We start from the raw sequence: 15,680 nt of genomic DNA on the forward strand, positions 1-15,680 counted from the left end.
TCCATGGTGGATGCAACTTTCTTCTCCTGGACCAGCGACCCAAGGTATTTAAAGTCCTGCACTTGCTCGATCTGGACGCCTTCGAGATAGATGGTGGCTTGCGACCCATCTGTTGTCAGGGCCTTTGTCTTACCAGCATTGATCTTCAAACCGTATGGCCGGGCAATGCGGGCAATGTCGTAGAGGATTTCCGTGGCTTCAGCGTCGTTACCGGCAAGGATAGCACTATCATCAGCAAACATCAGGTCAGTCACATAGTGATCCTTGTCATATTGTATGCCCTGTCTGTTTCTGAATGCTTGCCTCATAATGGCGTCGACCACGATGTTGAAAAGCAACGGGGAGGCTACATCCCCTTGGCGGACTCCAGTTTGGATGGTAAATTCCTCAGATTTATATTTAGAAAATGTGACAAATGTATTTGGGTACAAGTTCTGCACTTTACATCAAAAATGCACTGAGGAAGAGTCCCAATATGAGAAGAAAACACGAGTCTTCTTTTCACACCAATTATAGTTTGGAATATCCCATATACGCGTATTTGATATACGCTGTTAAAGTTCAAATCAGGAATCCAAATCAATAGCTGGTTATTTACACAGATAAGTAAGATCTGTGGTTAATTAGATCGTGGTGTAAAGAGTAAAATTCAGACATTAAAAAAAAAGCTCGTTGAAGCGTACTTGTAATGAAAAAAAGAAGCTTTTCTCTCCCCTTCATTAACAAAAGTCTCATCGTTTTCTAAAACAAATAAATTGTTCTTGAGCCTCTTAATTTGAAAGCAACACGAGAGTTCAAAAACAGTAACTGTGTGTGGGTGTACAATTATTTTTTTCTTCACTACGCTCGATAGAATTACAAATGAGTGGATATATTAATTTCCTTTTATAGAATCACTACAAAGCTAAGATCACACAGATCCATAGAAGGCTAAAGATAATATCTTTTTTTTTTTTTTCCTCACACACACAGAAGTGGAAAAATTCTTTCCAATTATAGTTGGCGTTGTTTGAGAATGATTTTAGCAAAAGAATGAAAAAAAAAATTCACTTTAATTATGTTTGATTCACTAGTGCCAATCATGAAAGATAATTGCTTTTCTTTTCCTGAAGGGAAAACAATGAACCCTACACCCCCCAATAGACATGCATGAGTTGAAGTTCTTTACATCCTCAGTGACTTCTTAATTATTCTCATTACTTCTAAACCATTATATGAAGAAGACCAGCTTGAATAGAAGGAAACTAATATCCATAAAAGTTGTTAGTAATTGAAAGAAAGAAATAAATGAGAATTCTTTCCTTGTTAATGGCAGTGTGGCTGTAGCATGTGTTCCTCCTTTTCTTACCGTAATTAATTGGCTATTCTTAGCGATATGCTTTCATTAAGACACTTAATTCATTTATAAACAAGATGTTTTTTTTTATTAATTCGCTAAGAACACGATCTTAGGTGCATTCATAATTAGATTTTCAATTTAAGGAGCTACATATACTCTTAAAGATTTTTTTTAATAGATGCACTTATGTTAAAGTAGCTGGACAGGAGGGTTTTAATAGACTAACTCCCTTTTCTAGTAATGATGGTGGCATTTGACGATATTTTGTTGAATTTTTTTTTCCAAAGTCAGATTACTGAGAGGGCGCTAGTGAAGCATTTGACGATATTTTGTTGAATTTTTTTTTTCTAAAGTTCAGATTACTGAGAGGGCGCTAGTGAAGCACTTCGATTGAAAAGTACTAAGTGTACGTATAAAATCACTTTTCTATGTTTTAATTATTCATTAATTCAGAGGTGAGTTGAGTATTTGATTTATTGATCATTTTAATTCCATTATAATGTCAAAATTGTGTTTATTTTTACAATAAAATTTTAAAAAAAATCGAAAAATAATCGCAACCAAAGAAAAACGAAAAAAAAAAAATCCTCATGGAAATTTATCTTAACTCAAAGATTCGATCTTTGGAACTTAATCGTGATCCTTCAGAAAAGTAGATGGTGACAAATATTTTTAAATTGCAACACTCTTACTTACCATTGAGAATATGTACCGTGATGCTAGTTGCTTCTGCATTAGATGGACAGCATGTGTAGTTGCCCGAGTCGACTGGCTGGGCGTCTTTAATGAAGAGCCTGCTCACAGCAGTGTCCCCTCCTGCTTTCTGAATGGTGATTTGGCCTCTGGAGGAATCATAGTTAATCATACGGTCGTCATGGTACCAGAACACAAAAACAGGAGGTTCGGGACTTTGGGTAATCACACATGTCAAGTTGATAGAGCTGCCTGTCTTCACATATAGGTCAGGGGCGCCCTCTATAGCCGCTTTAGCAACTAAAATTAATGAATGAAAAATAGTTATTGTTTCGATGCTCATATTAGCAAGCTCAGTGTAATAAATAAAATTACAATATAGGAAAATAATAAAGCAAATAGTTAACGAGAGATTGCTGTTCATAATTAATAAAACTGTCAATAATGTGTTGATATCTCAGGAATACCGTATTCCACAATAATGGGTCCCGATCAACCGAACTAACTGGAGTTTAATCGCTTCGGATAATCGATTTGTTCGAATAATCGAATAATAATAAATATAGCTGTTTTTTTTTTTTTTTTTTTTGTTGAAGACACTAGAAAATGCAGCGCCACTTACTGTTAAAATATTTAACAGTAAAAAAAATATTAAAAAATATTTAACAGCATAAAAAGTTATGAGGGAGTATTCTGTCCTTTTTTTTTTTTTTACAGCCAGTCCGATTACAAAAAATTGCCTTCGCAACAAGTTGTATTGGTATTGCACTACTTTAAACTAAATGGCATCAGAAAAAGGTTAATCTGCCATCTACTTCAAAAACGTTTTAAAGCAGTGCAATACCAGGAAAACTCGTTGTGAAGGCAAGGTTTGTTCTACAATTCGAGGCTATTTTCAATAACCTATCGACACCATTCACATTCACACTAACATCGCATGGTAGTGGTAAGCAAATACGCCATTGTTTACTATTTGGAGAGCGATGGTTTACACTTCTCCAGTTAATATCATCACACTACCATACCCAGCTTGGGTTTTGAAATTTCTATAACTTCTTGTTTGATTACCCAGCAGGCTCTTAGCATACGTACTTAGCTCGGATTGAGCTTACTGTTCCACTGTGCGCACAGTATGCTAAGTATTTTTTTAGGCTCTTTATATGCCTAAAGCACCTATTGTCTTACCGTCCGTCCGCATGTAATTCCTACCTCACTCTCAGTAAATGGATTTTCATGAAATTGTATATTTGGTTCTTTCAGAACGATTTGGCAAGCCATCTCAAATTTCATGAAATACCCCGAACAGTGAAGACGTGCAGCCAGGACAGCTCATGGGGTTTTGTCAATGATATGCAGGAATTTTGCTAGAAGGGATAAGGAGATGATTATCCTTTTGTATAAGGACATGGTTAGGCCGCATCTTGAGTTGTATACAGGTATGGAAGCCTCACTTTAGGAAGGATGTAGATCTGCTGGAACAGGTGCAGAATAGGGCAAACAGATTGGTGAAGGGAACAAAAGGGTTCTCTTACCTAGAAAGGCTTCTATTCTGGGAATTGCAGCGTCTTGAGACCAGCCATCTGCGGGAAGATCTGATTGAGATGTTTAAAGCATTGAATGGATTGAGTAAGTTGAATGTTAATGGTATTCTTCCACTAGCTGAGACTACACACATGAGAGAGCATAAATTCAAGTTGAGGAAGGATGGTTGCAGCAGGATAGATGTGTGGAAGTTTGTTTTCAGCCAGCGGGTGATTGATTGTTGAAACAGGCGTCCATCTGTGTTGTGGAAGTGGATGGGTTGAATAATTTCAAGGCAGAATTAGACAAATTCTTGAAGGATGGGGGATTTTTTTTTAAATTTTAGCTTATGCTATATAAGCTTGCTTTTTTGCATCATTTGCCAGCCATTACTACTACTACTGCTATTATGTGACTGGTCGTACAGTTCTTGCTTGAGCTGATCAGTTTAATATCACTTTAGGACACAGGTTCAGCACAGGTAGAATATGTCCAGTGTGAGTACAACTAGAAATTTATATACTCTTTTAAAAATTATCAAGCCATTCCAAATTTCATTAACATCGCACAAAAAAGTCAACCCGAATTCTACTGAAATTGGACTAATGGAAATCTGTCAATTATTATTTCTTTGTCAGTCCGTCCGTCAGCATGTAATAACTGTAGTCTTAGTAGATGGATTTTACGAGAAATTTTATATTTGGTTCTTTCAGAATGATTTTTTGGGCCTTCCCAAATTTTATTGAAATCGGACCAATAGAAATCCATCAATTATTATTTATTTTTTCAAACATCTTGCATAAGCTATTCATATATTGTGGCTGAAGCCATGCGCTAATCAGAGGAATGAATGGAAAATATGGCGAATGCACAGAAACGAAATATTCCCGGTTTGCTCATACTTTTGTTATAATTAAATGGTGAATTAAATGGTGCGTTACCATATATGCATAATGCGCAAATTGCCTCTGTCATGTCCGTCCGCATGTAACAACTCGACTCCCAGTGGATGGATTTTTATGAAATTTTATGTTAAGCTCTGTAAGAACCATTTGTCAAAATTTCTCAAATTTCATTATAATTGGACCCTTAGAAACCGGTCATTTATTATTTCTTTGTCTGTCCGTCCGTCTACATGTAATAACTCGAATCCAGAATTTCATGGATTTTCATGAAAATTTATATTTAGATCTTTGAGGAAGATTTGTCGAATAGAGGACAAACGAAGGAATAAATGTTCTTGGTTTACGCATAAAAGTTTGCATTATTTTATTTGTAATAAATCATGAATTAATCTATTTGCTAACAAGCTTGAAATGTAAAATTCTGCCCAGATTAAACTTCCAAATTTAAAAATAATTTCTCTGTCTGTCCGTCCGCATGTAATAACTTGACTCCGAGTCTGTGGATTTTTATGAAATTTTATATTCGGTTTTTTCAGAACCATTTATCACGTTTTCCCGTCAATTATTATTTCTGTGTCCGTCCGTCCATCTGCATGTAATAATTCGACTCCCAATAGTTGATTTTCATGAAATTTCATTTTCATTTAAAATAATCTATTTGGAAATTTTAAAATATAGTGTATAGTGAAGCATTCTGTATCAGAGGCACTCAGGAAATTGTTTTAAAAAAACTAATTCTATTATAAAAATAAAAAAAGACTTAATCGACAGAAGTTTCATAATTTTAATTCATAAAAATATATATTCTGATGATGAAAAAATTGATTTCATCATTAGTATTGATAAACGTGTTGTTCTTGTAACGAAATTGGCAATGATGCAAATTTGTTTTCTCATTTGTTCCCTAATGAATTCATGCTGGTAAATAATTAAACGAAAGTACTTTTAATACCCTAACAAAATGTATTTAATGAATCATGGATCGAGGACAGGAAAAGCAGAATTCCCATATTTAGTTTCCATCTCTGTAATTTGATTTAATTAATTTTATGGCCCTGTCAGTAAACCGACTGACATAGTACAGGTTTGAGGCGTAGCTCTCCACTTTTCTCTCTCTCCAGGTACTTCTTACTCTTCGTATTAATGTAAATAAATCGCCGGTTGCCTATTTGGGCATTAAAATGTAAAGTATTAACAGATAAATTAAAGACCACATAGAAAGGAATTCTAATTAAGAGAGTCTACTTTAATTACAGAAAGGTGAACGAAGAATTTATCCGCTTTGTGTGTGGGCATGTTTGTTTGTTTGTTTAATTTTTTTTAATGTTTACAACTTTTCCATTTCCACTGATATTTGCATCCATATACGTTTCGATAATAGGAAACCCATCTTCAAGTTAAAGACATTAATTTTAATATAATTAACGTGCAAAATTTACCACTAAAGAATAATAATCTTAAAAAGCGATTTAAGCAGTAGAATACACGAATTAATTATTTAATTTTAATGCGTTCTCTGCTTCACCATTCCAAATAATCTTAATTAGAACTAGAAAGTATTGAATAATATAATTTAATTCTGATTTTATACGCTGAAAACTGCAGAATTTCCAAAGCTCCTAACTTGGATCATTTGTTTCAATGTCTCAAAATTTTTTTACAAGAATTCCATTAGCACAAAGTCTCGTTAATCCGAATTCCATTAACCGGAAGCGTCGGGAATCCGAATCACATTGACCGGAAGTTGCGTTAATTTAAGGGAATTGAAGCTGGATTACATAAACATCTTTAATTATGTATTTTTCGCTTATCCGTACTTCTTTAATTCGGACTCTGAATTTCGCAGGCAGTATTTTGGTTGTTATTCAAGGCCATTGTCAATCATCTGGTTGGGGATTCATCCAAATGTAAAGGCAAAATTTGTTTTTATAAACTTTGGGATTACCAGGAGGGTGGAAAGTACCTTAAAAAAATAAAGTAGTTTAAATTAACCGTTTTTTTTTATTTTAAAGAGGGATATACTAGAATTATCTTTTATTTTTACGGGATACCTGTAACAAAATGAAACGCAATTACCATAATAAATCCTGTTTTTATATCATTTCCGTTTTGGCTTCATTCCTTTGAAGAAATCTCTATTTAAAAGGTAAGCCATTTAATACACGGTGTGTTCTCTGCACCCCATAAATCACTCACTGGAATTGCTCAAATACTCCACTTGGAACAATTTCGGGTATAAGCTCGCTACTGTTATAAAGCCTAGATCGGATCAATATCGACCTTCCTTCAACAAATTCACTGGCGCTCTTATAAAAGATGTTTATCTGAAGAAAGTTCCCTTATTTTTGTGTTAAGAGCTTTCGGGGATGTTTTATTCAGCAAAGATATCCTTATTTTACCGATTCGTGTGGTTATGTGATCTCTGGTGACCTCTATCAGATTCAAGAAGATGATTAAAATGTAAGAAACGGATAAGAACAATTTTAAATTCCTTCTGGTTACCATGGAGATAATACCAAAACGAAAATAGTTCCTAATTGCGCAATACGTTTCGAAAATCTAAGGTTCATCTTAAGGCTCATCCTGTTTAAAGGCAAGGATAAATATTTAAAAAAAAAAACAATGCAAAATAAAAAGGCGTTATACACTGTACACAATGTTTATACAATAAACATAAATTGCACTTGAACCATTAGTCTATCCCGATATTTTTTTTATAAATATTATAGAGAGAACGATATATCAAATAATAATAATATTATACGAGGGGTGGTCATTTAATTCGCAGACTGGTGCAAGATTTTATGTTTACCACGCGAACTTTCCATAACTGCCGCTGGAGGCGCTCTTCCTGATCGCTACTGAGCAGACTCTGTATGTGCATGCCAGTACTTGTCGAATTATGTTTCATGAATTGTCAGTCGTGTCACTGACGATCATTTTGAAGCAAGTATCATGTCGGACATTCAGACTGAACAGCGATATGTGATTCGTTATTGTGTCAGACGGGACTTAAATGCATAGGAAACAGTTAAGGAGATGAATGAAGCGCATGGTAATGAGTGTCTTGGTAGGAGGGCCATATTCCAGTGTGAAGTGGTTTCTCCATCAATGCTAAGCCACATACGGTGAATATTGTGCAGTCAGTGATCACTGCCATAGGTGCCGAGGTTCTGCAATATCTCCCTTATTCACCGCACTTAGCTCCGTGTGATTTCTTCCTGTTTCCAAGTCTGAATAAAGCTCTGAAAGGCAAGCGTTTCTCGTTCGACACAACGATGCTTGCAATGGAAGCACTTCGCAGTATTTCGAAAAATGGCTTGCAAGAAGCATTTAATGAACGCGTTGAACGTGTTCAAGGGAGAGTATTTCGAGAAAGATAAATCCACAGAAGATTCAGATGATGACAATTAAGATAAGATCTTGCACCAGTCCGCGAATTAAATGATCACCCTGGTAGGCTTTCGCTGATTAAACGATTACGATGGTAGGCCTTCGAGGAGACAATAGGAGGAGGAGATTGTGAATGCAAGATGTCAACGAGTTACCTTGGTATCACACTACTTTCAACAGACTTCTAGTTCGGTTCGGTAATAGGGTAACACGAATAGGTCTGTATGACATTTCAAAGACTGAAGATCTAGGTCAACGACTGGTGATATGATCTACATATTGCAGCAAAATGCCACCCGGAAAACCTCCTAAGTTGATGGAACGTCACAGGAGAGCCCTGCAAAGAATTTCCGCCCGGAATGCAGGTCCTTGTTGTCGCAGCACGTAGTACCTTCAGTGAGATGTTTGGAACACATGTCAGTACCAGTACAGTGTGTAGGATGCTAATAACTTGTCGATCCTGCAGCAATCCACAAGGCACTAATCACCCTGATAATGCCAGAAGCCTTCTAGCTTGGTGTATAGTCCGTCATTCTTGGACTATAGGCCAATGGATAGCACAGCTTTGGAGTGACGAGCCACAGTGTTTGATCTACCAGTCTGAAGGTCGTGCCTGGATGGGAGGATACTCATAGAAAGCTACCTGCTAGACTGTATCGTCCCGACTACGAAGTTTGGCGGATGCAGCATGATAGTCTGGGTCTCTTTTTCATGATTTGGCCTAGGACCGTTGGTTGTTGTAGACAAAACCATGAATGCGTGACTTTGCAGAAATGGGAATTTTGCATTTCATTTCGTTCATTCCGGACAAGACAAAAGTTTCGTGTAATCTGACATGTTTCAAACTTGGATTAAGTATAGTAATAGATAAATTAAGGATATGATACTTAATTAATTCTTAAAATGTCTTAATACTTAATGCTTTCGTCTTATTCCCAAAGTGTACTTTTATTTTTTAAAGGCAAGGGAGGGTTATTTTTTATTACAGCTTAAATAATCTTTACCTAAATGTCATCTAGGTTAATGCAAAAGAGAAATAATGACATCCACTTGATATACTGTTATTTCAATAGGGCCAAATAGACTGCTCGACAAAATAACAGAACAAAATTTTTTTCGTGAACGTTTTATTGTGAACAATATCGCCCATCCTGGCCTGCAAGTTTCGAGTATCCAATATAAATCGATCTACCACCTTACAGAGCTGTATATTTTGCAAATTATTCATGCCTATAAAAACACAGGTTGCAACCACATCACTTCATTCCCATTTTTGGCTTGTTCAGTGGTATAGCCACATCTCCAGTACTCAGGATGACAAGTCGTCTTCGTTTAGACTTTAGATGATTCTTTCAAGATGGCAGGCTGTTGGACGACTGGAAGCTGGGTAGTTACATGCCGAAATGGCACGTTGGCTTAATGTTCGACGCAGTATCGTCTCGGCACTATGGGGGCAGTTTCAGTAGACAGGAACCATTACAAGAAGAGCTGGCCATAGTCACCCGAGGGCTACGTCAACTAGAATGGAGCGTATATGTGGCTCTAACAGCAAGACAGAACTCTATGCTGTCCTGTCATCAACTGTCTTTTGAGTTTGTTGGGGCCCTCAGTGAAAACGTTTCCATCTGGTCTGTGTTAAGAAGGCCCAATACAAGTGGACTCTATGTAAGGAAGACCAGAGTGGTTTGCATCCCATTAACCCCAAACCATCGCAGAGCTCGTCGAATCTGGTGCCATGAACATGCGACTTGGGGCCCTCACAAATCGGGTACAGTTCTATTCTCTGATGAGTCCCGATTTAGCCTACAAATAGATTCTAGACGTTATTTTATCTGGAGACAACGACGAATGCGATACCATCCCTCCAACATCAGAGAAAGGGATCCTTACGGTGGAGGTAGTGTTCTCATGTGAGGTGAAATAACGATCAACGGTCGTACCCCTCTTTTTGATAGGTGTACCGTAACTGAGCAGAGGTACCGAGAAGAGATCCCCGAACCCCATGTGCGACTTTTTAGGGGTTCATTTGGCCTAGATTTTCTTTTCATTCAGACAAAGCCACTGCGCATAGAGCTCAAGTGAAGGAGGAATATCTTGAAACCGAAAATATCATATCCAACGACTGCCGTGGCCAGCACGATTACCAGACTTAAATCCGATCGAACGTGTGTGAGACGCCATTGGGCGTCGCCGACAGCCAACTCCTTGGTCACTTGGTGATTTAAGGTCTGTGCTGTGTTAGAATGGGATTTGTTGCCATAGAATCTTATAAACACCCTTATGTCGAGCATGGTCCACTGCTGTCAGGCCTGTTTAGCCGTTGGAGGGGATCACACACCGTATTGATGTCATGTGACCATAAATTATTTTCATTCATTAATTTCTAATTTAGTTAAATCCTTTTATATTCTTCAACTTTACTGATTTTGTAATTTATTTCCTTTTGAGCGATCAATGCACCTTATCAGTTAATAAAATAGAAAAAAAAAATATACAAATTAGAATAACAAAACATCTTTTAAACCAAGATTACTTATAATAATCTTTACCACACATGATTCAATTCTTTCGATTTGATTCAGTTCTTTCGATTTTTAATCACTTCTAATTCAGACAGTTTACTTTATTATTATTTTTTTCTTTTAAAAACGTTTCATTTTTTAAATTTCTGTCTCGTGTTTTATTTATTTCAAGTCATTCACGCATCTACGACCCCATTCATTTCCATGCATCCAGTTCAAATAGATTTCATTCAAGTATGTAATGCAGAGGTATTTAAAATAAGAAAACAAAAGAGCCTTCCTTGCCTAGCCCGAGACCTTCGCTATCGTACCTAAGCTAACTCATGCTCAATTTGTATCCATCCTTGAACGACCACTACCAAATACTTCCACACAATTTCCTCACACAGTTTCTAAAGAATCCCAATCTCAACTTCCGCCTTGAGCAACCCTCTGTGGGATTCCGGACATAAAGACTCATTTGTAGTTTCCTGTCTGCATTCAGAGGGCTCCCCGGTTTTGCGCTATGGGTTTGCTGAATAATTTCACATGAAGACGCACACAATTACAGGGTCATTACCATAAGGCTTTCACAACGCTACCAGAAGTTACGCCACTGACAATCAGAAAAGCTCGCCAAAAAGAAGCAAAGAAATTGGGCTTTAATTGTATTACGTATTTCGCGCTCCCATGGCTGCGAAGCAAACACCATGCGATGTACGTGCAGAAGGATTACGAGGACCCTCATCGCTTTTCACTCCTGTTGTGTGTTATTTATATCTCTTAATAGCTTTCAGAGTGTCCTGCTGCATTGAGAAGGGTAAGACTGAAACGAATACGAAAGGTCTCTTTCCTTAGGAATTGTAAAAAAAAGAAAACCCTCTTTGCTGTTCAAGAAGACTGCTAAGAGTTAAAATAACCATTACATCTAGAAGCTAAGCAGTTAAGAGTAAATAAAACTACTTTTCTAAGCTCAAAATCGTATAAAGGCACAGATAAAGTCAAGCTTCATAATTAGGCTTAAAACCCAAAATTTAAATTTATCAATTTAAATTAAAATTTTTAATTATGTAGTTTTATTTATTTCCTATAGTTTATTTATGTTTATTAAATCTAGTATTCAGTATATATATTTACATCGAATCTTAACCCTTATAGCTGATTTTATTTCTGAACTTTTAAACCAAAATAAATAAATATTATCTTAATATTTAACTGGTTCTTGTTGGTAGACTCAATGTCCTCCCCACACGGGGTGGAAAAGACCTGAGTTCGAGTCCTGTCGATGACGTGAGGAATTTTTATGGACCTTTTTCACAACGTGGCTGAGTTAGTCGATCTCAGGCCAGAGTAGCATGGTTTTTTCTCCCGGAAACTATAGTTTTTTGTCCAGCAAACAACAAAATCATCCTTATAACACACGCAATATACAGACAATATACACGAAGCAATATGGCCTTAGTTGCCGATGCTCCTAAAATCCTATTACAACAACAACAATTAGTTCTTGTGCATTTTTCGTACTGAATCCAACGGTATCATTGGTTTTTCTCTGGTTGTCAACGTTTGTAGATAAGACGGGTCCAAAGCAGGTCAAGTATGACATCATAGATAGCACCAAGTTCGGTAGTCTTAAGTGCATGCCATTTGCCATATCTCGAATATGGACAGAGAACCCAAAAACCATAAAGACTCCAACTTTTGTATGGCGGATCTATCCGCAAAAGTCTGCGGATCCAAAAGCTGCAATACTGCTAGCTTGGGGGGGAGACAAAGACCAATAGATTGACAGTAGCCACTGGCAGAGGTGAAAGAGATTCTTGCACTGCTTCTATTAGAATGAGCAGAAGCCTGAAAAACAAGATGCATGGTATTTCAGAGACTGCTGGGAGCCATTGTGGTACAAGTAAACACATGGGTTGTGTTAGGGTAGCTAAGAATAGAAACAGGTGCAGGTATACTTGCGTGTACACCAATGCCAGGAGTTTAGTAAATAAATTTGATGAATTTGAGGTATTGCTCAAAACATCAAAGGCAGATATTGTTGGGATATCAGAGACGTGGTGTCACACAGATATAAGGGATGCAGAAATGCAATTTGGGGAGTACAACGTCTACAGAAAGGATAGACAGGATAGGAAGGGGGGAGGGGTTATGCTATTAGTTAAGAAACACATAAAAACCAAGGAAGTGAAGCCAGTCGACATCGCTGGACAGTGCAGTGTTGAGTCAGTTTGGTGTGACATAAGCATTGGGAGATCAAAATTGAGAGTAGGAGTGTGCTATAGGCCTAATGACTCTGATGAGTATCATAAGGAACTGTACAGGGAAATAGAGTGGGCCAGTAAATCAGAGAGTCTTATAATGGGAGATTTTAATTTCCCAGATATTGACTGGAATTTGGGGGCTGGTTACTCACACACTAGCAGGGCTTTTGTGGATTTATTGGATGATTGTTTTCTATTAGAATGAGCAGAAGAAGTTGCCTCCCGAACATGCTGATGTAGAACATCAGCATGTTCGGGAGGCAACTAGAGGGAGTAATACTCTTGATTTGATTATCAGCAGTGATTCTTCATGCATTAAGAATCTGCAGATAAATGAACCACTAGGTGGCAGTGATCACAGTGTGCTGAAGTGGGATTTACTGAAAGAGGTAACTACCATTAGGGGTAAAGGGAAGGGTTATTGCTTCCGTAAAGGCGACTACGATGGACTGAGACAGTATTTAAATTCTATACAGTGGGACCAACTGATGATGTTACCAACAGCAAATTCAAAATGGGAAGCATTCAAAGAACTTATCTTGGAAGCTACTAGGCTTTACATACCAACTAAGAAATATTGTTCAAGGTTTAGGCCAAAATGGATGTCAGATGAACTAATGAGGCATATGGCAGAGAAGAAAAATGCATGGGATACTTACAAATTAACACATGACACAGAAGCCTATGATAGATACAAGTTGATATGCAACCAAGTTACAAAGGAGGTTAGGCAGGCGAAGGCAGATTACGAGAAATCCTTGGCAAGGGATGCAAAGAAAAACAGCAAAGAGTTCTTTACTTATGTAAACTCTAGAAGGAAGGGGATGAATCAGATTGGTCCACTTGATATTGATGGGTCAACTGTTGATGATCCTGCTCAGGTAGCTAACAAACTAAATGAATATTTTGCATCGACATTCACACATGAGGAGTTATTCAGCAAGGGGAATGCCAGAGGTGTATTCAACTCTAGCAGTAAGCTACAGAATCTTGAAATAACTGGGAGTAAAGTGGAGGAGAAACTGTTGAAGATAAACACAAGAAAGGCACCCGGGGTGGATGGGATCTATCCGGTTATATTAAAGGAGGCAGCAAAGGAAGTAAGCAAACCCTTAGCCATAATTATGAGAGCTTCCTTGGACTCAGGGGAGGTACCCATAGACTGGAAATGTGCAAATGTGACCCCAATTCACAAAGGAGGATCAAAGGCTGACACAAGTAATTATAGACCTGTGAGCTTAACTTCTGTTCCAGGAAAATTAATGGAGGCACTGGTTAAAGAAGCACTGCAGGATCATTTAGACAAGACTTCAGTTATAGCTCAGACACAGCATGGTTTTGTTAAGGGGAAGTCTTGCCTGACCAACTTGATTGGATACTATGATGCAGTCACAAAAGAACTGGATGCAGGGAATAACTTTGATATTATATACTTGGATCTTAGAAAGGCTTTTGATACTGTTGCACATGGAAGACTGCTACACAAATTGGAGCAGTGTGACAATGGAGGCAAATTGCTGCTATGGATAAAGGGGTGGTTGAGGGGGAGAAGACAGAGAGTGGTAATCAATGGACACTGCTCATCGTGGACTAATGTTATTAGTGGAGTCCCTCAGGGCTCAGTGTTGGGTCCATTATTGTTTTCTGTATTTATAAATGATATTGATGATGGTATATCAAGCTTAATGTCCAAGTTTGCAGATGATACAAAGGTTGGCAGGGTTGTCAAGGACACTACTGACACTATGCTGCTGCGACAGGATCTGGAAAGGTTGAGCAGATGGGCTGAGAGGTGGCAAATGAAGTTTAACATTGACAAATGTAAAGTACTACACATGGGAAAAAGCAACCCCAGAGCAACGTATCAACTCTGTGGTACTACACTGACAGTGGTAGAGAATGAAAGGGACTTGGGGGTGATTGTGAAGGCAGATATGAAGTTCTCTGAGCAGTGCAGACGGGCTGCAAGAGTAGCTCATGGAGTATTGTCAATGATATACAGGAATTTTTCCAGCAGGGATAAGGAGGTGATTATTCCATTGTATAAGGCAATGGTCAGGCCACACCTAGAGTACTGTATACAAGTCTGGAGGCCTCATTTCAAGAAGGATGTAGAGCTGCTGGAACGAGTACAGAGAAGGGCAACAAGATTAGTGAATGGAACAAAGGGGTGCTCTTACGAAGAAAGGCTTAAGTTTTGCAAATTACAGTGTCTGGAGACTAGGCACCAGCGAGGTGATCTGATAGAGGTGTATAAAGCATTGAATGGTTTGAGCATGCTCAATGCTGATGGGATTCTTCCTATCGCTCAGAATAATCACCTGAGAGGGCATAAATTCAAATTGAGGAAAGACAGATGTAGGATAGACGTGCGGAAATTTGCCTTTAGCCAGCGGGTGGTTGGTTGGTGGAACAGACTTCCATCCCTTGTGGTGGAGGTTGATAGCCTAAATAAGTTTAAGGCTCAGCTGGACAGGTATTTTGAACGAACAGAGGGGTGAAGTGGAAGTGGGTTTTTTTTTTTTTTTTTTTTTTTGGCTGATGCTGCATAAGCTTGCTTTCTTGCATCAAATGCCTCTACTAATGCTAATGCTAATGCTAATATTCCAGTATACCATCCTCTATCTCCGGTGCCACATGATCAATTCCCTGAAATTTCGCAATTCACCTTCCAGAGGAGAATCTTCAGAATTGGATGATGAATATGGTGAACAAGACAATTGAGATTACTGAAGTGTAAGTCTTTATGTTCAAGGAAAGAGTCGCATTTTCCTAATTAGCAACAATTGGGTGACTAAGTGAGGATCTTGGGTTTAAACAAGTCCAATTCTGAGTTCCTGACACCAATTTTAAAAGAGTGGATCTATTGGATCCCAGATATCTAATCCACAGATGTCTTGCAGCTGGAACCCAGTAGATACACTGTTGCAAAATCTTTGTGCTATTATTTTGATTTTATTAGCCATCATCCAGAAGAATGACATCTTTTCATAAACAGACCAAGTTCAAGCTGAGACTGGTCAAGCGATTTGTTAAAGCATTGGCTCCTCAAGTGACACTC

The 15,680-nt window shown here is 37.9% G+C and overlaps 1 protein-coding gene across 2 annotated transcripts in view; it reads right to left on the minus strand.

Moving 5' to 3' along the window:
* Positions 1-15,680, minus strand: part of LOC150085240 (zwei Ig domain protein zig-8-like) — a 176,063-nt gene that overhangs the window by 1,435 nt on the left and 158,948 nt on the right. For both annotated transcript variants that reach the window (XM_090373108.1, XM_090373110.1), the window contains exon 4: positions 2,036-2,332. In XM_090373108.1, the coding sequence (XP_090229234.1) occupies positions 2,036-2,332 (297 nt within the window). The remainder of the gene's footprint in view (positions 1-2,035; positions 2,333-15,680) is intronic.

Source organism: Mastigoproctus giganteus, chromosome 5 (assembly GCF_048544385.1).
Source record: "Mastigoproctus giganteus isolate SK-2022 chromosome 5, ASM4854438v1, whole genome shotgun sequence".
In the NCBI taxonomy this organism is placed as follows: Eukaryota; Metazoa; Arthropoda; class Arachnida; order Uropygi; family Thelyphonidae; genus Mastigoproctus; species Mastigoproctus giganteus.